Source organism: Sphaeramia orbicularis, chromosome 3 (assembly GCF_902148855.1).
Source record: "Sphaeramia orbicularis chromosome 3, fSphaOr1.1, whole genome shotgun sequence".
NCBI classification, from domain to species: Eukaryota; Metazoa; Chordata; class Actinopteri; order Kurtiformes; family Apogonidae; genus Sphaeramia; species Sphaeramia orbicularis.
In genome coordinates, this window is record NC_043959.1 from 44,225,245 (window position 1) to 44,250,788 (window position 25,544).

General features: G+C 36.0%; 1 protein-coding gene across 1 annotated transcript in view; it reads left to right on the forward strand.

Annotated features, from left to right (window-relative positions):
* Nucleotides 1-25,544, forward strand: part of LOC115411411 (CUB and sushi domain-containing protein 1-like) — a 692,182-nt gene that overhangs the window by 360,967 nt on the left and 305,671 nt on the right. Inside the window, exons 4-5 of the mRNA XM_030123526.1 lie at nucleotides 6,765-6,959; nucleotides 7,845-8,052. Coding sequence (XP_029979386.1) covers nucleotides 6,765-6,959; nucleotides 7,845-8,052 — 403 coding nt within the window. The remainder of the gene's footprint in view (nucleotides 1-6,764; nucleotides 6,960-7,844; nucleotides 8,053-25,544) is intronic.

The following is a 25,544-nucleotide window of genomic DNA, read 5'->3' on the forward strand; positions in this document are numbered from 1 at the left end:
AGGTCGTTTTGAGCGCTGGCCCTTTAAATGCAAATGAGCCACTTCATGCCCCACCCCCTCCAGGTTGTTGGCTGTGCTGCTCATTCGCATTCAGCCACTTATGTTCGTTAATACAACCAACAACTGAACATTTTAGGTAATAGGCTCAAAGTTTGGACATATTTTCAGTATGGACTACAACTGCTGCTGCTGATAATAATTTTTGACATAACTAGTTATAGACGTATCAAATTAAGATGGAATTAAAACAGGTTGTAGAAATCCACTCGAATTTTACCAAAATTAGTATAAAGATAGTTTTGCAGCACCTGGAGGGTTCAAATTCAAACTTTATTAACTATTAGGGTTGACAAATACACAAAAAAATGTACCAAAGACTAATAAAAGTGGGTTTAGCAAAATATGACCCCTTTAAATCTATGCATATCTCATTATTGATTTATTAATTATCTATGAAACACTTTTAACAGTACTGATCTGTATGAAATCTGCTCTACAAATAAAGTTTGATTGATTGTTTGATGACAGCACACTTTATCCAGAGTCCATCTCCTCTGAGTCCTCCTCAGTCCACTGAGCCTTCAGATTTGACATTCTCCTGTCTTATCCACGAGACAGATCTATGTTTGATTCTCCCCAAGTGTTCCTTTTAAGAATCTTGTTCCATCCATCATACGTCCCCTATTAAATACTGTAAAACAAGCTTGTACAACATCCTGACACCCGCTACAAAATATGTATAGAAATTACAGGGTGGGGAAGCAAAATTTACAATGAACATTTAGTTGTTTTTTCTCAGCAGGCACTATGTCAATTGTTTTGAAACCAAACATATATTGATGTCATAATCATACCTAACACTATTATCCATACCTTTTCAGAAACTTTTGCTCATATGAGTAATCAGGAAAGCAAACGTCAAAGAGTGTGTGATTTGCTGAATGCACTCGTCACACCAAAGGAGATTTCAAAAATAGTTGGAGTGTCCATAAAGACTGTTTATAATGTAAAGAAGAGAATGACTATGAGCAAAAGTATTACGAGAAAGTCTGGAAGATACTATTAAAGAAGAATGGGAGAAGTTGTCACCCCAATATTTGAGGAACACTTGCGCAAGTTTCAGGAAGCGTGTGAAGGCAGTTATTGAGAAAGAAGGAGGACACATAGAATAAAAACATTTTCTATGATGTCAATTTTCTTGTGGCAAATAAATTCTCATGACTTTCAATAAACTAATTGGTCATACACTGTCTTTCAATCCCTGCCTCAAAATATTGTAAATTTTGCTTCCCCACCCTGTATCTCTTATTACATATGATAGTAGATGAAGTAGGCTGGAGAAATTTTTCAATTATGATTAAAAAAAAAAAGTCAGAATGTAACCCTCAAATTATAATTGTGGACTTTTGTTTTTATTTTCTAATTACATGCCTGTTGAGAGAGAACTTAACCATTTTGAAAAGGCAGGAAAATGAAGTTATCAAGGTCACCGCCCCCCCCGTCCCCAACACACACAGTCATTCTTAATCTTCAGTTGTCCTCTTTAAGGATAAAAAAAAAAAAGACTTAAAATAGAGTGACATGTATAATATGACTGATATGTGCAGAGACATAATGTGCACTAGAGTGGACCAAAATAAATTGCGAGGTCTCATAGCAGAACCAGAGGTGTACGATACGATTCTAGTGACGCTTTGTGAGTCTAATCTCAGCAAACCAGACCCCACTGTTCAACATGAGACAACGGAAAAGAGAACAAAACTTTATTGCTGGAATTTAAATTGTTTCTCTCGGAGCTGGAGGAAAACACAGCTGCAGTTGAGTGTGAGATTAGCTGTATAGTGACATCACTTGTGAACACTTCATCCTTCCAAAATATGCCGTGATTCTTTCAGATGACTTCCTCAGACATGGGTTTCAACGAGGAAATACCTTTGTGCATCAGGCTGGCTTGTTAAAACACGCCAGCCTGGCAGACGCAGGACTGTACGGTCACATAAGTGTGACTAATGACTTGGCTCAGGCGCATGATTCCTTTCATTCTCCCCTCTTTTCGTCTCTTCCCCCGCCTCCTCCTGCTCTTCCTTCCTTCACTCACTTCTTTAGTATGGGCTTTGAATTGTCTCACCTTGTTAAAACAAAGCAAGCGCCGTATTTGCCGAGGACAGCGTGGTCAGCTGAGTGTGAGTAACTCGCCTCTGATGTATGACTATATACAACCCAAATAATGAGTCAATTAGAGTAAATTATACATGTTTAGGGCCCTCTCCAATTAGTTCACCTCTCTCTTTTCCTGTGAGCTGAATCTCCATCTCTCCCCTTTCCTGTCTCCTCCCTCCCTCCCTTCATCTATTTTCTCCTCTCTCCCTCTCCCTCTCTCTCTCTCTTCTGTCTGTCCCTTCATCTTCCTGTCTTTTATTTTTTCCTCTCTCCCTCCCTCTTTGTCATCCTCTCACCCAACCCACCCCTCTGCACATCCATCCCCTCCCTCTTTCTCTCTGTCCTAGTTCTCAGGGTCTCATGGTGAAGCTTTGTCTAATTACCATGCTAGCATTTAATTGGAACAGCGTACACAAACACACAGAGTGACTTGACTGAATACCCCTCACGTATAGACACACTACTCTGTGCACACCCGTAGACACTCACAAATACAGCTGGCCAATTGGATACACATTACATGCACACATTACACATCCAGCGAGTTAACATGCTCCAGTTGATCAAATACACATAACACGCTGCGTACACCAGGGTTAGATACTGTGGATTTTGTCCAGGTTGTACTTTAGCCGCTGTTGCTGCCCCTTCTGTGAAGCTGAGGCATGTTGGCTACAGTCATAGATGATTTTGGCCTAGTTATACCACAATCTGCCTGTAGCTGCTCCCACTGTAGAGCTGTGTCATCCAAGAAAAAGCAGCAACAGATATACACTGAAGGGGAAATACATCGCTTTCACATATTTTAAAGGCTTCGAACACATCAATCTTACACTTTAAAGAGGAAACAAGGTCCATTTAGCAGCTGCTATGGAGTTTTTGATTGTACCACATAATTTTCTATGACATACTCACAGGATACTCCTTAAAGACATACGTACAGCACGCCACTTCTGAAAACTGAAAACACAGCATTTACATTTCAGACAACCACTGAGAGCTGCACAACAGCTGGTGAATTAAAAGCTTTTTTCCAGTGAGGTTTCTATACATGCAGTTGTGTTTTCCACTGTGTTACAGCTGCTTTGTGTACATTGTCTGTTCAGGCTTTTACTTTATCTTCTGTGAAGCTAAAAGGAAATTAAATGTTAAATAATGGTTATATGAGATATACTATGTTTAACCCATAAAGACCCAAACAGCCATTGACAACCAAATCATCTGCTGATTTAAAACTGTTTAATAGCTGTTGATCCACTAATTCTATCAATACATGTCAATGATTGATGTAAAATGCAGTTTGCCATCTTTTCACGGTCATCAGATATGACCCATTTGGACGTTCAGAGGCTTTGTAGTGAACGTGGAAATACTGTCATCTTGTACAACATTGATTCACCAGTAAAACACATGGAGTTTGATCGATGATAGTGGATGTAGACACTTGCTTTTATGTTCAATTAATGATATATTTTGCTGAAAGAGTCACATTTTCTTCAGTTTTCTCCATTTTTGATATAATAACCTTTGAATTTAACCCTTTCATGCATAGGCCACTCCAGTGGACAGTTATTCTCCAGCTGTTCTCTTATATGTTCATGGGTTTTGTTGTTTTAGTTCCATATCAGCCAACACAGTGAACACTTACGCACCATCCCATACACTGACATTCAGACCATTACTGTAACTTTGCTATTCTTGATAAACCTGATCTGCACTAACATGTTTAAGTGTAAATCAATTGTTATTTGTTAGACAAGAAGTTTTTTTTTTTGCATATTATCTCCATGAAGTGAGTAATTACTAGCATTAGAATATGTTAAAATGTGAGAAGACATCAGATTAGCAGCATTAAAAATGTTTTTATTTCATTGTTTTCATATCACTTTCTGATATTGGGCTTTAATCATATGTTTCTTTACTTCAAAAATTAAATGCATGGATATTTTTGTAACTCCATAGGGAAAAAAAACTCGATTGCATTGTTTTTTTCATGCCCAAGGAGGAATAAAAACACTGAAGAAAGAAATCTTGACTAAGGTTCTCTCAATTCATGCATGAAAGGAGTAATCTGAGCTTTAATGAACATCTACATGATCAGTGAATCAAATACAGGAAAATACATGATTTACACTGAAAAATGCAAAATACAGATGTTAATATTGCAATAAATGGGGCTACATCAATTAAGAAAGGTTAAATAGAGAGAAACATTAATTTGGGAATTGCTACAAAAGTAGCACTGAGTCTTTCTGGATTAAGGCAAATTAAGGGTCATTCACCAAGAATGTTCCACTCTAGCTGGAACACCCCATGTAGCCATTCATGACCACTCCACTGTATAAGAGCAGAAAAGATTTTGCATGTGTCCATAGTGTGTCATGATCTTTACACCCAGTTGTGTATCCCTTTTGAAAGCTTCTGCCAGTTAGACTTTAAAATATAGGGTCTATTCCAACCCAAAACATGATCTTTTGCTAAACCTAACTGACTGACTGACTGGTGTCAAACCTAAGAGAAACAAAAAAAAATCACTAAGGATAGAGAGGGGGGAAAAAAAGAAGAAAATTCAGAGTTTGACAAATTCCTTTCCTTCATTCACCCTGTATACTTTCCAAACTTGTGGTACATACATAGATCTGAAGTCCTGCCTCTTGTGGTTGTGCCCCATTGGAGTTTATTTCAGACTCAAGATCAGGCCATGTCCACATGAAACCGTAACTTTTCCTATCTGATCTTTTTCTTTGTCATTTTCAAAAAAGTGCTCCGTAAACACAGAGTTGTTTCAGGAAATATCTGCATCCACACGAAACCACTGGAAATGACTGAAAATGATGTAGTACAAATACCAGGCCCGTATGTGGCATTGTAATGCTCTGGCAAAAAATGGAGAAGATGTGGAGCATGTGCATAAAGCTTACTTGGTTTTACCAGGTCTGATCCAATATTACCTCCTGATTGCCCCTCTCCGCAGTAGATCCAAGAGCATGTAGTGAATATTGTTAGCTGTAATTGTTTGTTGCTCATTGTAATCAAAGAGTAGCTGAAGATTTTAGTTCAATATTTCCAATAATCTCAATAGCTGTTGTAGCACGAGCACTACTCTGTATTCTGCTATTGTTGTTGTTGTTGTGAAGGGGTGTCTTGCATCCGGGCTGAAAGGTTAGAGAGGTGGGGCTATGACATCATTGTGTTAGAAAAGTGGCCGTACCAATGAAGATTCGAAAGTGGCGATTTCAGAGTTATCCGCTCTGGGACCCAGTTTCAAAAAGTTGCGGTTTCGGTGACTGAAAATGTTGGTTTCATGTGGATGAAAGGCCTGTCCGATACAAAACTTTTGCGGATATGACATAAACCGTTTTCATATGGACAGGGCCTCAGACTCAGCTTTATTGTCGTTCAATCAGTGGTACATGATAGAATGAAATATAGTTACTCAGGTCTCGGTTTTGTAGCATAGAAGATGGAAGGATAAAATACAAAATACAATAAACGTACAATAGGTAAATAGGGCAGAGTAAAAATGACCATAAAATGTGCAAACAAATTAAAAAGTAATAAAATAACTTCTTAATATCTACAGAATTGCACAGTATACAGTAACAGTACAGTTTCAGAAATAAAACTATAACTGTCAGTGGTGAGAGACAAGTTAACACGTCTTTTACACGTATGGTGTTTGTCAGTTTAGGAGATAATTTTAGAAGTCAAGAATGTCACTCTGTGATAAAACTGTTGAAGTTTCAGAATGTGAAAATACATAAAAAGACAAACTACACACGTGGAAATCACAGAAATGTCGTCATTGTAACAGTTTCTTTCCACATTCTGTTCAGTTACTGAAGTTGTCTCATCTGCAGCGTGACCAGCCTGTAGTCACTTTCGTGCATTTTATTATTTTTTTACCTTGATCTCAAAGATGAAGGTAAAATGTGCTAAAGCAGGGGCTGTTTTGGTGTTAGTGAATCACATGCAACGACACATGCAGTCCATTCAAGTTTTTATTCAGATGTTTCTTTACTATTTTGGCCACTAACTGCAACTTTATTTGCTTGTAAAATTATCTTTAAAATTGAGAAACATTATATAATGAAATGGTGTCACAATAAAAGCTTGATTTGAAAATATGTCTCTCGCCATTGACTGCCGTTAGTATTTTTTTAAGTCCCGTGCAGCACATCGGAAGGAGTTTTCACCTCTCTGTAACATTAAGTAGATTTTTTGTGTTCATTTCGTGGAGCAAACAGACACCATATATGTATTTCTATGAATGAGCAACGCTGCAGAACATTGTGATAATGTGCAAATTTGCTTGAACATTAAAAGTATAATCAGCACAAGGGATAGTCCAAAAGGTTGGAACAAAATATTTTTTACCACTTCTCATGAAATGACTGTGACAATGTGATTTATACTTGATAGATAAAGCGTGACTGGGACTCAGTATGTGATCATTTCACCTGGTCAGATATTATTACTGATGTGTATGAATAGTTGTTGTTGCTGACATGTAGCTGACTTATTTATTTTTGTCTTTATTCTGTCCATTCCAGATGTAATATAATGAAAATATGCAATTCTGTGTACTCTTGTCTGTTTTCCAGTGCTGCCCAGCCATACATGTGGCACCCCGGGACTTATTCCAAATGGAGTCATTCATGGCACGCGTTACAACATGGGCGACAAGATCCGTTACAGCTGTGAGTCCGGTTTTGTATTGGAGGGACACAGTATTCTCACATGCATTGTATCGCCTGGCAGTGGAGCACAGTGGGACTTCCCTTCACCGTTTTGTAGAGGTATGAAGTTCGTTCAATTTTTCCTCTTTTGCTTGGATTTGAAATGTGTGATATTTGTCCAATACTGCACATTATACGTGAAATACAATAAACAGACTCAACATCATTTTTATATAAGTTTCCCACAATCCCGGGTAAATAGAGGACACACTGTTAGAACACTTATTTAACATTGATAGGTAATTAGTGATATGTCTGTCTTGCCAACTAAAAGAATATAAATAATATAAAATACACAAACAGTATAATCGCTTAGGTCATGGGAATTGAAAGACCTTAACGTGAGGTCACAGTTGAAGGAACAATGTGAAACCCCGGCATATTGATTACTTTTAAAGCAAGGTCTGGTCCAAACTACATAACAAATCATTGTAAGAACCAGATGGAGTGAAAAATCCTCAAGCAAAGCCCTTCTAATGGTTCATTAGTTTACACACTAGAACAGATCTGCCCAGGTTTTCACCATCAGGGCCAGTCGATGGCTGAACAGCTCAGCTCGGGGATTCGATATCAAGTGATAAATTTCTGTAAAACTGCCTTCGTAACTGGGAGTTTGTTCAGAGGATTCAACTCAAAGTATGATTTTTTTTTTTGCACTTTACGTTTTGATTCTTTCATGAGATGTTGAAGTAGTTGATGTGCGCTTTCTGTACAAATGGAAATCTCATCTGAATGGAAGAAATTATTTAGATTGTTTTCAGTTGTAATATTCATCATACATGTATTTTTCACATGTCAGTGAATAAGGATAAGGAATAAATCTCTAAGATATAAATGTATAAGAAGTATACGCCTCATATCAAGTGAATGTGAGAAATCAGGGGTATAACCAAGCTTATAAAACATTCACTGTAACTTGTTTTTCTCATTCCTGTCTCCTTCCAGCGGAGGGGGCGTGTGGTGGTACGTTAAGAGGTACCGCAGGTTCGATAACCAGCCCAGGATACCCCGCAGAGTATGACAACAACCTGGACTGCACGTGGTCCATCCTCGCTGAGCCGGGCGACACTATAGCTCTGGTCTTCAATGACTTCTTCCTAGAGGACAAATATGACTTCCTGGAAATCAGTGGGACAGAAGCACCGAGCATATGGTGAGATGCATTTTATATATGAACCACAGTGAAAAAAGTCAAGTGAAATGCAGTCGTTTTCAGTGCTGTGCAAGTCATAACAATCAGCAGAACTCACATATTGTATACAGTCCTGGAAAAAATTAGACCAACCCTTGTTTTCTTTAATTTCTTGTTCATTTTAATGCCTGGTACAACTAAAGGTACATTTGTTTGGACAGTTATAACGATAACAACAAAAATAGCTCATAAGAGTTTAATTTAAGAGTTGATATCTGGCCATTTTCCATTGTTTTCTTGATATTAACCAAAATCACTTAACCCTGTAAAGTCTGAACCATTAAATCACTGACAGAAAATTCCAGTTCTTTGAAACTGGAGCCTTTATTGGTCCTTCTGAACAACCAAAAATTATTTTTTCAAATATCAATTTCCATGAATGAGTTTCAGTTTTGTATCATATTTGATACATCCGGTCTAAATGCTCAAATATTATTTTTGAACAAACAAAAACATAATATAACACAAACATGTCTAAAAAAAATTGGTAATTCTGTTTCAAAACCGGCAAAGTTATGCCTCCTTCCTCATTAATGACAATCTTATAGTGTCACTGGAAAGGCCTCTGGTGAACAAATCCCTCCCCCTGGTGGATTATCCATCTATTGCATGTATCTAATTGTATACATCAGGTTTTTCAAGAAAAAAAAAATATCACACTGATCATGTAGAGGGCTTCATAACTCATGTATCAAATATGATACGTTTGGCGTTATAGGGTTAAGTTCTTACATCAATAGCTATAGCATTGTACTGCCAAAAACAGTGCTTTTAGGGATTCCATGTTTTCTTTTCTGTCTGTTTTAGTCACATGATACACACAGGAGTTAGTACTTGATTGCATAACCATTATTTTTGATGAGTTTTGATGGTCTAATAATTTTTCTTGTGACTGCAGAATAGGACATCAGTATGATGCAGGCAAATAAACACAACCACCACTGACATTTTAGAGGCCAGAACAGATAGATGGTTGTTTTTTATTTTGAGGTGGAGGATAAAAACACAAACACACTGAAACAAAGTGGACACCTTTCCCTTGTTCTGTAAATTAGTTGGGGACACAGGATACTACTTTGCAAGAATTAGTAGCCTGGAGGCTTTATTGTTCTGTTAACTGACTTGTTCACATTATAGGGAACAGTTGTTGTTTTGACTGCAATTTCCTCTAACTTGTATACTTTCAAGGGGATCATTTAATATTAAAAGAGACTAATGATGTTGTTGAGGGGGACAGATACAACTACTGATTGATTAGCCGCACAGGAGTCCTGTTGATTTTCCTGATTTATTCAAATCCCACAGGGAAAGTGATAAATTGTTGTTTTCTCTCCCTTTCAGCGGTTTCTTTTGAAAACTGGCACTCAGTTGTACAAGAACACACTGTGGTTTTTCAAATGTAGAGCTCTGTTGGACTTGATGGCATTTTCTGAAGAATATTGCACATCTCTGTTGATGTTGATGGCTTTGACATATTTATGCATGAGTAGTAGAGGCAGTCTAATACTTAAAGTCTGTATAAAGCAGCTATAAATATGTGTTTTGAGTTTGTCACACCACAGAAAAATGAGGTTTCCAAACCTGTGGAAAAATAAGTGGTATTGTCTATTCACAAATGCTAGAGATGTGTCAGCTGACCGTGAGTGCAATGTAGCCTGCTGCTGTCAACAGAAGCTGCTGCAAAATGTTGTAAAGCTGCCTTAAATGTTCAGTGTGTAGTATTTAGTGACTTCCAGTGGTGAGGTTTCAGATTGCACCACCCTGATATACAAATTCCTTGGTGTTCCCTGCCTTCACCCTGACCCCAACCTATGGCGGTTGCTAAAAAGTCGAAAATCCCTTGTTAGAGTCAGTGTTTCCTTTGTTCATGTTCAACCTGGGCCTTTTAGATAAGGGGAAACACAGTAATGCACCTTAATGCACCTTAACTCTGGAGGCCACCTGCTATAACATGGAAAAAAAGAAGAGGAAGTCTAAGAATAACAGCTTGCTCTAAGGCAGCAAAAATGCAGTGATTCATAATATATAGACCTTTAAGCAGTAATATCCATTTAAGTAAACACTATGATCTGCCCAGTGCTTTACCATGCTGATTCTCATAAAACTGTTTTTTTTTTTTTTTTTTTTTCAAAATATGCAAATTGGCAATCTGCATCAACTAGCATAGCGTTGCTGCTATTGAGTGGGCGAACCACTGATGCTAATGTGCTCTAGTTTATATGTTGCTATACTGTGTAGGAGGGGTTATGCTGATTATGGATCCAGCACATCATAGAACCATAGAGTCATTCCTGACCCGCCAAAAAAGTCCTGGACTCAAGACTAGTGAAACACGATCATCCACAACTCACTTCCTAAAGGGTTCACATGTTTTCCAACACCATTTTCAAGCATCCTTGTTTTTAGAGATAAATCTGGGAATTTTTTTGTATGTTTAGTTAGACTTAAAGGAAAAATTGAATGCGACTATCAACAGCAGGGGGCAGTAGTGTAACAGTTGCTACTATCTCCACGTATTATAATATTATTATAATTGATTACAATTGATGATGTTATAATATAACATCATCAATTTCACTTTCAAACAACTCAGGTGCTCAAAATAACCTTCACATACAGCATCAGCCAATAGTTTACATTAGAGCTTACTTAACCGCAACCACAGGAAAAAAATAAATCACTTCCGTTTAGATTTTTTTTTTTTTTCGTATTTTTCCATCCAAATGTGGTCAGTACTGTAAGGTCAGTGAAAGCAATATTCTCCTTTTAGTTTTGTTTTTATTATTGGTTTTGTGACCATGAATGTTGTTTCCAACCGGTAGTGGCTGGTGGAGATAATGAACACTTTGTGAAAAGCTCCAGCCATCATAATAGTGTTTAGTGTTTATTGTTCAGTACATGTCCTTGTACATGAATTAAAATAGATCTGGCCCAGTAAACTACTTCCTATTACTGCATGGCTAAGGGCTAAACAGACTAAAGTGGTCCACTACTCACTCTGGTGGCACAAAGTACTTACACTGGTCTACAAGCAAAATGCTCACAAAATAATAACACTCACACATTATCAAATCTGGGTCACTAAAAAAGAAACGTTAAGTCAGATATACTGTAGTTATCAATACAAAGTACTGGGTTAAAACATGAACCACTTTATCATTTATCTTGACCTGTTTAACCCTGACCATATTTTCAGGGGAAAAACGCCTAAAAAAACATACCCAAAGTAAATGAAGAATTACTTATAATACTTATAATAATAAGGTTCATATGGATGTTCTTGGTGTCTATGGACATTTAGAGACCTCACAGAATCTATTCCCATTGTCTAAAATATTGTATCTATTACTATGCCTGAGTAAACTGTCACAAACTAAAAGAGAAATTAGAATTTTTTATCCTCACCTGTTTTTGGATTGATGATGAAATGCATAAATTAATTGTTCGTGTCAGAGATTTTTAATAGCGTATATTTCACCCCACAAAGATTAAAAATCTTTGCACTAAAATACACTTTTGATGTACTTTTAACATTAGGGCCTAAACTTTGAGCAAAAGTTGAAAAAAAACATCCATTGTCCTGATTTATTATATTTTTATCGTAAATGAATATTAATATAATTTTTCGGCCCGCGGGCGGGTTGATAGGGCTACAAGGGTTAAAAACATTGGTGCTACTGTCATTTATTTTCCAATTCATCTTTTCAAAGTATGTAAAATTTAGCGTATTTTATCTCTGAGGCTTAAAGTTTAGTGCATATTAATGCAACACAATGCATTGGCATAATTGGTAAAGCACCAAAATGTCTACTTTGTTTGTATTTGCATATGTTGAACACTTCAAAATAGAAACATTACTAATAATAACTAAAAACAGCTCATTTGTGGCTTTTTGTGGACAGCACATGAGAAGTTTATTTAACCCATAAAGACCCAAACAGCCACTGGCGACCAAAATCATCTACTGATATAAACTGTTTAACACCTGTTGATCCACTAATCCTATCAATCCATGTAAATAATTGGTGTAAAATGCAGTTTGTCATCTTTCCATGGTCATCAGATATGATCCATTTGGACGTTCAAAGGCTCCGTAGTTACTGTGGAAACACCGTCATCTTCTACTACATTGATTTACCAGTAAAACCCACATAGCTAGATCAGTGATAGTGGATGGAGATTCATGTTTTTATATTCAGTGATTGACATATTTGTTGAAAAAGTAACTTTTTTTCAGTTTTCTATGTTTCTGATTTAATAACCTTTGAATTTTGAAGTTTTTGTGAACATCTTTATAATCAGGAAATTAAATATCAGAAAATAAATGATTTACACTGGCAAAAAACCAGAGGATAATACTGTAATAAATGATAATAAATCACATAAGAAAGGTTACATATACAGAAAAAAAGTGGAGTGTTTGTTATCCATGCCGAGTATGTCAGTGTTTGTTTATCCAGAGTGAAATTGCAATTCTGTGACTCACTTTTCAATGGATTAGATACATTCACAACACTCACAGGATAAACCCTACTGACTTTGGTGACCCCTTATAAACTTCATATTTGTGATATTCGGTGAAATATCTTAGAGTGCATTGCTGTGAAATTCAGCGTGGATGGTAAATAACTCTGATGATTCCATTTCAGCTCTAGCACCATTGTTGTGTTAGAATATTGTCCACTTTCTATGTTGGAAGCTCAGAGTCGGCTAATGCAAACTAACAGCATTGTCAAAAACCTCAGATATTTTGTCTTTCATACGAATTACATGAAAGATGGTGAACTGACTCAAAAATTTCCTGTTATCATTATTTATCTCAAAGCATCAGGGGAGAATAATTGTAGACAGTTTCATTTTTCTCTAGTGTGATGCTATCTTTTGTTTAAAATTAAGACATTCATTTATTCTTGACATCTTTATACGTTGCAGAATTGTTGAAATTGTAGTGGATTTATTCAGCAGTACAGCTTGTACCTAGGGAGGTTAAAATGATGTTGAGCTTTTTGTTTAACAGTTAGGGATTTTGTTATATTTTCATTGTCTAGGTATGCATTGAATGTGAAATGTTGGGCTGATGCTAATGTTTTAAACAACTATTTGGTTAATTGATAATGCCAAAATCTGTCTTTTTTAAAAATTATTTTATTTATTTTGAACATGCAAAGATAATAAGACAAAACAAAGCAAATTAAGACATAAAAAAAAACAAAAAAAAAAACATTTAAATGGACATAATCTATCTTCAAGCACATACAAGTCTGAATTTTGCATGGTCGAAAAGGAGTAGGAAGAAGTATAAACTTATTTAATCCTACCCCTCAGTGCTTTTACACCTTTATCATTAACTTTATACAACAATCAGCCTATATTATTTCCCTAATTTTAGCATTGAACCACAACAATCCATAATGCAGTAACTGAATTATCCACAACAGTATGTTCATGTCAGTACAGTCATACAAACAGACTCAACAAATCAAATATTCTCTTCAATAATTACAGCAGACTTATCAGTACAACATCATTCATAAACAAACAAGCCTCATTGTCATAATTAAATACTGTACCTCTCAAGAATCAATTCTTTATTTCTTTTTTTAAACTGAATTATGTTTGATATTTGTTTTATCTCCACACACAATTTGTTCCACAGTTTTACTCCACAAATGGTGATACAGAAACTTTTTAATGTAGTGCGTACTTTATGAATCTTTCAATTTAATTTTCCCCGTAAATCATAGCCTCCCTCTCTTTCACAAAACATTTCTTGAATATTGCCCGGTAGTAAATTATTCTTTGCTTTATATATTATTTGAATAGTTTTGAATTCCACAAGGTCAATGAGTTTTAAAGTTTTAGATTGTAAAAAATAGTGGATTTGTGTGTTCCCGAAAACCAACATTGTGAACAATTCTTATTGCTCTTTTTTGTAATATAAAAATTCTATGTAATGAAATTGTATATGTATTTCCCCATACCTCCAAACAGTAACTTAAATAAAGTAAGATCAATGAATTATACAGAATCTGAAGTGATTTCTGATCTAATATCCCCTTTGCTCTGGCCAGGACTAAGATGCTTCTGGATAGTTTGTTTTGTAGATATTTTATGTGAGGTTTCCTGCAAATTTTATCATCAATTATCACTCCAAGAAACTTGTTTTGATTCACTCTTTCTATATCTACACCATCTATTTGTACCTTTATCTCGTCACCTGTTTTACATTTGCCAAAAATCATGAATTTTGTTTTACACAGATTTATTGACAACTTATTTTTGTCAAACCATAATTTAGTTTTATTTAGCTCAGAAGTGATTACGTCCAAAAGTTGCTGTAAATCCTCACCGGTTCCCAGAATATTTGTGTCATCAGCAAATAATATAAATTTCATTTAAAAAAAAAAATTCTGTTTCTTTACTTTATTTAGTTGTTATTTATTCTGTTATTTATGACTTTATGTGCGGGGAAACAAAGACATCTTCAGTTATAGCAGATATCAGAACAGTCTTCCAGTACATTCAGTCATATAAATTTATCAAACATCCACAAATACAACACAACAGATCGCTCACTGCCATCTGTGAAGTGTCACCTTATTTTCCACTTTATAGGCTCTAGTGTTGTTTGGTCCATATATTTGTGCATCTCTTATGTTTTTTTACCTGAAAAATATGAAATTATAGATTGCAGTGCCCCGTTACAAACCCTGGTCTTCAATTTTTCACATAACCCTGACTCGGATAGATGACATTGTCTGTTATCGTGTGTGGAAAATGGTTTGTGATTGTGGAGCAACGTGAAGAGGAACAGAATGGATAGGTCGACAGATAAATAAGTGGAGTGAAGGAGGCAGAGAGAATAGCTCAAGATGGAAACAAAAGGAATAGAGAATAATTGCACGTTTAGTCCTGTCACTAGCCGAGCGGTACGCATCAACAATGGCATTCTCGTGAGACCTCTTGTGTACGCGTGTATGCGTCTATGTGTCGGTGTCAGGTCTTAAGTGGCCGTCTGATGTGCGAGCCGTTGATCGTTTCTTTAGGCTCTGACAGATTACGCATTCACCAATCCGCACACGCTTACACACATAGAGCACCTGACAGTATAACACTCAAGGACCACTGTCGACCCACCCTCTGCAATGCAGGGGCCGGATAGACAGTATACTGAAGACTGAAGATGGCATGGCAGCTGTTGAAGTGGTTCGATGTACTTCTGATATTCCGAACTGTCAACAGCATAGGGAAGTCACGTACTACAACACACTAACAACTACTAAAACCACCAACAAGTCAATGTGTATCCACAGACCGTGTCACTCACTGAATGAAGTATAAGACTATTGCTTACACGTGTCTGCATTATGGTGTCATCAGGTTTTCTTGGTCGGTCAAACAATCTTATAGTCTTCATGTGTCGCATCAGCTGATCGTTTCCATTGTAGCTCTGTTAGCTTAGAAGGTGTGCAACAGTACAGGTAGTCTGCAATTCGGTCCATACCTTGATTTTTGGGCTACGGTTTTGGTTTGGTTTCAGTGCGTGTTGTGTGCATAAAGAGAACAGTTTTTTTTCCCCCAAAATTATATATTTTATTTTGCTTGTTAACAAAAACAGAATTTTACAGTAGGAACTAATTATATCACTGTACTGAATAAAATAACACTTTCTGTCCTGAACAATTGAACCCTTTCTTAATCCTTGACTACTTGTATATGTTACGGGTACCGCAGTGACAGCACCGCGTAAACAGATAAATTCCTGAACAAAACAGGATAATAAAGATGAGGCAGGGCAACAGTGTCGAACCCTCTGAGTTCTCTGCAGTTATCTATTTGTCAACATCTGTAAAGTAGGTGCATTTACCTTCACAATTATGTTTATGTTTAATGTACAATTTGTTTTCAATGTCTTTTAACATTACTCTTCAGTTTAGCATTTCAGTTCAAAAACCATAACAAAATAATTCTCATAATACAAAATAAATAAAATGTTCACATACTTCCTTGACTGTATTTACTCTATTACACTACATGAAATACATGAACTGTGGCATAATCAACCATTTACCCATTACAACAAATGCAATTTCTATGAGCAAAGCTCATTCACTGTTAATGTAAAACAATAGACTAAGCAGAGCACTCTAAACTTATTTCCATTCTCAAACAAGTGTAATTTAAAATATCTGACTGACAGAATCACCATTTCAGCTTTAAATTCACCTGAGAAAACTCTGTACATTCACCTAATATGATGGGACATAAACTAGACACAGCTAAAGCATAAATTAATACTTCTACCACATACACATTCACATTTACAAATGGAGAATTACACGTGTGTGCGCCACAGTGCTCAGCTAATAAAATACATGCGTCATTGTTTGCTAGCATCCCTCGTAACATAACTAACCACATGTTAAATCTTGAAACCGATACAAAGACAAAAACACATCTTACTCAATAAACTATCTGGCACCATAGTTACCTGACGTCTTTATGTTTTTGTTTTTGTTTTGTTTTTTTAATTTCAAAACACAAACGTACTGTACTTTTGTGGTCATCACATGTATAATAGTATCAAACAGACACGTGCACACATAAGGCCCAAAGGGAGCTTTTTAACATAAATAAGTTCCTGTTCTGCATAGGGATGTAAAAGAAAATGGCGGTTATCTACTGTACACATTTCCTTGTAAAAGCGCGTCATGGTATTGTATGTGTCAGAGTCGTGCACCAGGTCAGGGACCCGCAGGAACTTAAAAGTGAGTTACTGTTTAGACAATGCGTTTAATCATGGGTCGGGTCACAGGTGTAATGCACGTGGGTACGGGCGGGTGCCAGTTTTGGAAAAGTGGTGGATCTGTGCAGGACTCTGATGTGTGTTTAGTTTAAAGCCGATTCTGTCTCTCACAAAGGGGTGGGGCTTCCTCCCACTGCATGCTGACATGCATGTCAAGCAAGCGAGAGAGAGAGAGAGAGAGAGAGAGAGAGAGAGAAATCAATTGCAGAACCAAAAACCTGCGGTCCATAAGGGTCCCGTGCAGGGTGGACTGAATGGTACACGGTTTTCCTGAGTGCCGTTGCATCCCTATAGCTTCGCTCTGTTTTTAGGCAGAAAACCACAAATCACCTCAGTGGCTAAGGAGGTAGAGTGAGTCATTTCATAACCGAAGGGTTGGTGGTCTTAGTCATGTGCCGTTGTGTCCTTGGGCAAGACACTTCACCTACCTTGCCTCCAGTGCTGCTACTCACACCGGTGTATGATTGTGAATGTGAATGTTTGGTGGTGGTCAGAGGGGTCGTTGGTGCAGATTGGCAGCCACTTTTCCGTCAAACGTAGTGAGGACAGGGTGGGGAAGCAAAATTTACAATGAACATTTAGTTGTTTTTTCTCAGCAGGCACTACGTCAATTGTTTTGAAACCAAACATATATTGATGTCATAATCATACCTAACACTATTATCCATACCTTTTCAGAAACTTTTGCCCATATGAGTAATCAGGAAAGCAAACGTCAAAGAGTGTGTGATTTGCTGAATGCACTCGTCACACCAAAGGAGATTTCAAAAATAGTTGGAGTGTCCATAAAGACTGTTTATAATGGAAAGAAGAGAATGACTATGAGCAAAACTATTACTAGAAAGTCTGGAAGATACTATAAAAAAAGAATGGGAGAAGTTGTCACCCGAATATTTGAGGAACACTTGCGCAAGTTTCAGGAAGCGTGTGAAGGCAGTTATTGAGAAAGAAGGAGGACACATAGAATAAAAACATTTTCTATTATGTCAATTTTCTTGTGGCAAATAAATTCTCATGACTTTCAATAAACTAATTGGTCATACACTGTCTTTCAATCCCTGCCTCAAAATATTGTACATTTTGCTTCCCCACCCTGTAAATATGTGAATGAATGAATAACGGATCCATTACATGTGCTTTGAGTATGCGTCAATAGAAAAGCACTATGTGAAGTACCAGTTCCCAGTCTGTGTTGTTAATAGCTGAACTAAAGGTCTGTTTGGAATCAAACAAGGTCAGAGGAGTTACAGGTTAGTTTGAAAAGGAGGATCCACATAATAAAAGCTGAGGTTACAGGTGAAGGTAAACTCACCTTATTATAAACATAGAGAAACTCTGCCTCTGCTTTTAACCATTTAACTGATACACACACAGTAGCTTACACAAGAGAATCAACCTGTGTATAATGGTGGGGGACCTGGAGGAAACCTGCGTACCTTCATGAGTTTCATAAACAAACTCATTCGTGTTGAAGAACTGCTGTGATTTCAGCATCAAATTCTGTTATTTTCATTTAGAGTTGGACAAATCAACAACAACAATCACTTTCTTTGACTCTAAAAGTTGTTTCTTAGTGGTTCTCATCACATCTCCTAACTCTCTGGTGGTTTAGAACAAAGGCCCCATAGTGTTCGTTTTCCTTACCATGGAACACTGGCAGTGACTCACGACTCCCTCTAGTGGTCACATACATCTGTTGGATTGTTGGTGTAAATAGATTCAGTTCATATCTTTATAATCCAATACATTAGAGTCTTTAGCAGAACCTCAGAACTCTTTATTCTCAAGATTCTAATGATACCTTTAGTTCATGATTTTAATATTTCAGAGTAGAAATACATGTAGCCTCTTTAAAAAATATATATATATTTTTTATTTTTCTTTAATAGTTATCTTGCTGTGTTGCTTTTTTTGTGAAGCATAGTTAAATAAAAACGCAAAAGGTGCTTGAAATGATTACACTGGGTTACAAAAAAAGTTTTTTTGCAAGTTGTCTAGGTTTTTTCAACTGAATTAGGACCATTTTGCACCGCTAAATCCAACAATGACATCTGTTTTTTTCAATCAGGTCCGTTTTGTTTTTTGCTAATTTGATTTTGAAAAATTTGATCTTCCCACAAAATATAATAATTAATACCAAAATAAGATTGGTAAGCACACTTTATGAAACTTGTGACTTGATTCCTGTTAGGTACAATGGTGTATTCACCGCAGATGTAGCAGAATACGTCAGGCTTATTTTTGCAAGATCTTCTAGTCGAAGCCATTTCATTCACCTGTAATATTAAAAAAAAAAAACAATCATAAATTGGCAAAAGTAAAATCTTCAGAACTCATTTATTGCAAGAAATATGAAAGAATTTTGTATCATATGATGTGAAAATGCCCATAAATGTAAGCAAAAATGTTAAAAAGCCAATATGTAGCATAGTTCAGAAAGTTGACCTGATTGAGCAAAATTAATGTGATTTTTGGATTCAGCACACCAAAATTATCCTAAATCAGCTCAAAAAACTTAAACAATAAATTTGTTGTTGACCAGTGTTATTGAAATAGTTTTAAGACCTATTTGGATTGGACAAGTAGAACATCTAGAGCTCCAGCAAATTTGAATTTACCCTCTACATTTTTTTTTTACCTGAATTTACCGATAATATCCTGCAGTTGTGATGTCGAAGGAAGCCTCAACACTTACAGATTGCTGTTGAAAGTTATCAAACATTCCATACTTTAGCAGTCATACATGTCGTCCGTCTCATCATCTTTCAAAATGTCACTTTTCTGAAGGATTCAATTCGCATTTTCTGTGAATATCCATGTTATTGCTACATAAGCCTCCTGAAATTCCACCCAAGACATCATTCATCACCAACGGCCGCCTTCCTAAAGCTCTGACTGGGAAATAGATGGAATACAATGTTGCAAATCCCACAAAACAACAGCAGATTTCATTCTGTCCAGAGCTAATTCTGCTTTAGAACCTCTGTGTTGGCTTAAATGGGGTGGAATTTTTAATTATCAAATTACAGGCAGTTTAGATTCACACAGGCTTGAGATCACAGAGGACCGCTGCAATTATTACAAATTACCAGAGGTCCACAGGTAGTACGAGTCCCATGTGAAAAGAGATGCAGTTATCATTACAGTCCTTGAGTTTAGTGGTAGTTACTAACAGCTGAAACAGATGGATGTTAATGTGTGTAAAGATTGTATCCTGTGAGGAAAAATGTATAATGTCATGGCTTTGGCTGCAAAATCTTTAATTAAGGATAATGAAAAATGAATAAAGGGGAAAAAAATAATAGAAGAAGAATCTTTATTACCGAAATTTGTCTCGTGCCTTTAACTCATCACTAGATCATGCATCACACACTGCATGCTCGGAGTAGTGAACTTGCCATATCAGACACCGGGGGAGCAAAAGTGCCGGTAACACTTTACTTGAAGGTCTAGTTTATAATGCATTAAGCGCACATTCATAAGACATTATAATGCATTTTAAAAGTCATTACGACAGTTTATGATCATGTACAACAACTTATACCAATGTTAATAAAGTATTATAAGTGTAGGCATAATGTATTATAAATTCAGCTTTCATAATGTTTTATACATCCATTCCAAAGCAGTGTGAAAGAATTTATTTTTGTAGGTGGAGAACTTTTGTTAGGTTTTGCCATTGGTCCCTATATCCATCTATTTTAGGTATTTCATATTTATTAAAAAAAAAAAAAAAAAAAGTATGTGTTTGAATTAACAAAGATTTAGAGCTGCCACATTATTTTTTATTTATGTATAAAGCAACATGTGACACTTCTATTTACTGTCTTTGTTCTTTTAATGTTTTGTTTTTGCAAAATAAAGAGTTATTAAGAACACTTTGATGTATAATTTTTGATTTACACTTTACTTAGAGCCAGCAGATACTGCTCATACGCCATCATACTTGTGTTATATCATACAATTGCTAATGTGTTCTGTAACCCAGGACTTGAGATTCTTCCTACAAACACTGTTGTCACTTTGGTATGGAGATATAAAACATTATGAAAGCTGAATTTATAATACAGTATGCCTACACTTATAATACTTTATTAACATTGGTATAAGTTGTTGTACATGATCATAAACTGTTGTAATGACTTTTATAATGCATTATAAATGCATTATAATGTCTTATGAATGTGCGCTTAATGCATTATAAACTAGACCTTCAAGTAAAGTGTTACCAAAGTGCCTTGCTCAAGGGCACATCAGTCAGCAACTCTCCAGTTCAGGGAATCGAACCAGCGATCCTTCAGTCACAAGTCGACTCGAGCCATCTAGCACACAGTTGCCCATCAACCATAGCTACCCTCGAATACATCTTGCGTTGCTAAAAAAAACCCGTAACTTAATTGTATTTTTATCATGTTCACAGATCCTAGTCTATATGAAATAAGCATAAAAGGATTTCCGCCATATGAGCTCCATGAAACACTAAGTACTTTCCTCCAGAGGTGGGATTAAGCCATGATTGGCGTTTTCACTGAGGCATGGGGGCAGGTCATTGTGGAAATGACTGACACCTGACAGGGCCACTGTGACGGGTTCTTCCTGTTTACCGAGAGCTTTTTCTGATTGGCTGTCCCAAAAGCAATTTCCTGTTTCATGTTCCTGTCTGTCTGGCGGCAGGTTGGATGTCAGATTGACTAGCTGTCACACACACACACACACACACACACACACACACACACACACACGCAGGCGTAATTGTGAACAGACTCTTTAACTTTTTCATTCATCCACATAAAGTGAATGATTTGTGTCTCGTCTCAGAATAGATTCTTCCCCCATCTGTTTTTTTTCTTGTATTTTTTTATCATAACTTAACTTTTTTGCATACAAATGCGTACCCTGTTTTTGTACTGAAAACTCTGAGCTATCTCAGTGTTTCTAGTTTAACTCTAACCCAGTTTTCAGGCAATGAACCTGCTTGGCTGCACTATTTTTAACTTACATAATGCTGACTATATACCCGTTTGCTGAGTGAGGTCAGTTCCTTAACCTCGCATGAAGCAGAGCAGTTACCGGATAATGTGAAGTGAATCTTACCAGGGTTTTTTGATGGGATGCATTGAGATATGAAATGATGGAGATGGGTGAAGGAGATGGAAACAGAGATTTCAGAAAATACCTCCAGGCATTTGTGGCTTCTTATGATGCAATACCAACGTTGCACTGTATATTTAAATTTTTTATGTAGCGCTACAATGTCAACAGGTCACACAATTGCTCCTGTATGCAGCGCCTGTCTTCTAGTGCAGCGGTTTTCAAAGTGGGGGGTTATTATCAAGGATTATTATGAATGCACAATATGGAAACATGTTAGTTAATAATATTCTTATGCTAAATGAATGTAATGTAATGTAAAAACACATTCTAAAAGACAATGTTTCAAGACATATTTTGAAATATTGTTAATGGGTTTGTGAAGGGGAAGAAGCTAATGCTGTTTGGGGGGGTCTTGGCATGGAAAAGTTTAGGAACCCCTGGTCTAGTACACAGAATGTTTCATGTTTTCTATGGATTGGCATGAACCCCCCCCCCCAAAAAAAAAAAAAAAAAAAAACAGAAATGAAAAAACAAATTATACGTCAACTAAATGCAAAACAGACACTTCTTAAAACAGTAAAAATAGCTTGTGTGATTCTCTGGCACTCAAGTATAATTTCATACATTTTCATTTTAACCTTCGAAGACTGAGATCATCATCTGTGGCGAAAATTGCTTTTTCTCAAAAATGTTCAAGAACTTTTGAGACATTTATCTTGCCCATTGTCTTTAAGGAGTCACGTAAAATGGAGCTAGTGGTAAAATATATGTCCTGTTTGTACATTCAGAGGCTTCTTAGCAAATGTGTTCAAACCTTAATACGCTGCAGAATTAATTCATCATAACTTCTTAATTTTATCCAATACTTGATGCACTGATTAGATGACACTTTTAATATCATTCTACTTGTTACAATGACAATAAAAAGATTCTAAATTGCTCTGATGTGTGTTTGGAAGTCTACACCATCCACATATATTCATTTCTAAGTAAGAAATGAAAAACACTTCCTAAAGCAGGGGTCTCAAACTCATGTTCTTTCAGGGGCCACATTCAGCCTGATTTGATCTCAAGTGGGCCGGACCAGTAAAATACTAGCGTGATAACCTATAAATAATGACAAATCCAAATTTTTGTCTTTGTTTTAGGGCAAAAAACCCCCATGAAATTATGAAAATATTTATGTTTCTAAACTATTCAAACAAAAAGATATGAATAACCTGAAAAAAACAAAATTCTTAAGAAAAATAAGTGCAATGTTTAAAAAAAATTATGCCTCAACTTGTCATTTATACATGTGCATTATGGATCGGATCTACAAAGACACTAAACAGTAACGGGCAGAAAATTGTTAAAATTGTGCTTAATTTTCTTTAGACATTTCAGGTTGTTCATATTTGTTCAGATTATTCACATTTTATTGTTACAGGATAGTTTGTAAATGTAAATATTTTCAGAATTTAATGTTATTTTTTGTACTAAAACAAAGACAAAAATTGGAAGTTGTCCTTATTTATAGATATAATGTAATATTTTTTTCACATCAAACCCAAAAGAAAATATGGAGTCATTATTTTTTGTAGGATATTTTACTTGAGATCATATTGGTCTGTATGTGGAACCTGAACTAAAATGAAGCTGTGGAATTTTTGCACTTTGCAAATTCATCCCACGGGCCGGATTGGAACCTTTGGCCCGTGGCATTTGGCCCCCGGGCCGCATGTTTGAGACTCCTGTCCTAAAGGTTCTGTAAAAGAATGTATACTGCAGTTTTTTGAGAATATTTGTGGTAAATGCTCCTAACCAAGTCTAAAAATGTTAACATTAAGTAAACTAGATGTTTGGGCTTTTTTACATCAAATAATTGTCTTAATTGCAAACAACTTTTTCAGATGTAATTTTTTTTCTTTTATATGGAATGTCCTTTATAGTGGACAGCATTTTTTTTTAAGTAAAGCTATGGAACTCTTGTCCCCTACAGAGGACAAAACTGCATTGCTGGGTCTCAAAAGGATATAACAGAAAAACTAAATAAAGTAAGTAAAGCACAGGTCAGACACGACAACTGTCCTAGGTCCCTGAGGGTTCACACGCACATTTCTACGTCCTTTATTTTTAGTTGTGACAATATTACAATGTTTACTTGTTGATAAATTAAAGTGGATGTCATCACTAACATAAAAAGAATCTCCAAAAGGATATTAAACCTCTTAACTAATGAAATCAGGGCCATGTTTTTCAGATCTATTTGCTGTTAATCGTCTAAATATGTCTCCTCATTCACTGTAAAATAGATCTGTGACTTACACCAGTCATCTTGTTGCTTTGACTGAGTTGAAAGTGAAACCCAGTCCTTAACCTGATAGCAATATATCTGATTTATTTGAGCTCCTGAGACCTTATTCCAGCTGCCGTTCTCTCCCCTCACCTGATGAAGGACTGTTAGTCATTCCACGACGTTCCTATTTTAAATCCAGAGGTGACCATGTTTGTGCTTTGGAACAGTCTCTCTCTTTTAATCCGATCGGGTGAATCAGATGTGTGTTTCAAACATCTGCTAAAAGCTCACCTTTACAGGACAGCCTTTTTATAATCTCTGGTCACCTTTATGTTTTGTTCTGTTTTTTTTTTTTTTTTACCTCTGGTCCCATGCTCTGGTTTGTGTGTGCTTGGTGCTGTATGTAAATGTAAATGTACTTGGACATTGTATGCGTATTAGTTCCAAAAAAGTGCTATATAAATAAAATGATTAACCCTTTCATGCACGAATTATGAGAACCTTAATCAATTTTTTTTTTCCTGAGTGTTTTTATTCCTCTCTAGGCATGAAAAAACCAATGCGATTGAGAATTTTCTTCTGAAAAAATAAATAAATAAATAAATAAATTACAAAACCCATACAAAAATAATTTCTTATGAGCGTATTTTTCATGAAGTTGCAAAAATGTCCACCCAGCTAGACATCACACGTTTAATTTTTGATGCACAGAAACATGTATTTATTGATAAATTGTGAGAAAACTATGGGGAGGGCTTGTGATTCTGGGGGTTTATGCTTAGGAGAGATCTACATAATGTTACCAATTCATGTCAGAAAAGATATGTAGTGTCTTAAAACTTTAATAAAGATATGTGTAAAAAAAATAATTAAAAAACAAAACAAAAAGAGAAAAGAACAACAAAAACCATGAATATACAAGAGAACAGCTGTAAAATAGCTGTCCACCGGAGTGACCACTATGCATGAAAGGGTTAATATTGTTGCCATTAAAATGAAAAACATTCCTAAAACTACTACAAAAACCACAGATTATTGCTTCCTCAAGAGACCTTTCCAAGTTAAAAATGTGATCTTGTTCACTTGCTGTGATTGTAAATGTGAGTTTCACTTGATTTTATATTTATTTTCTTTTTAACATGCTGTATATTGCATGTTGAAACTCACACACATGCTGTTTTTGCATGTAGATCATGTGTAGAACTAACAAAGGAAACTTGCCTTAATATTTTTTTTCATTTAAGTGAATGTAGAGGCATAAAATTATGATTTTTC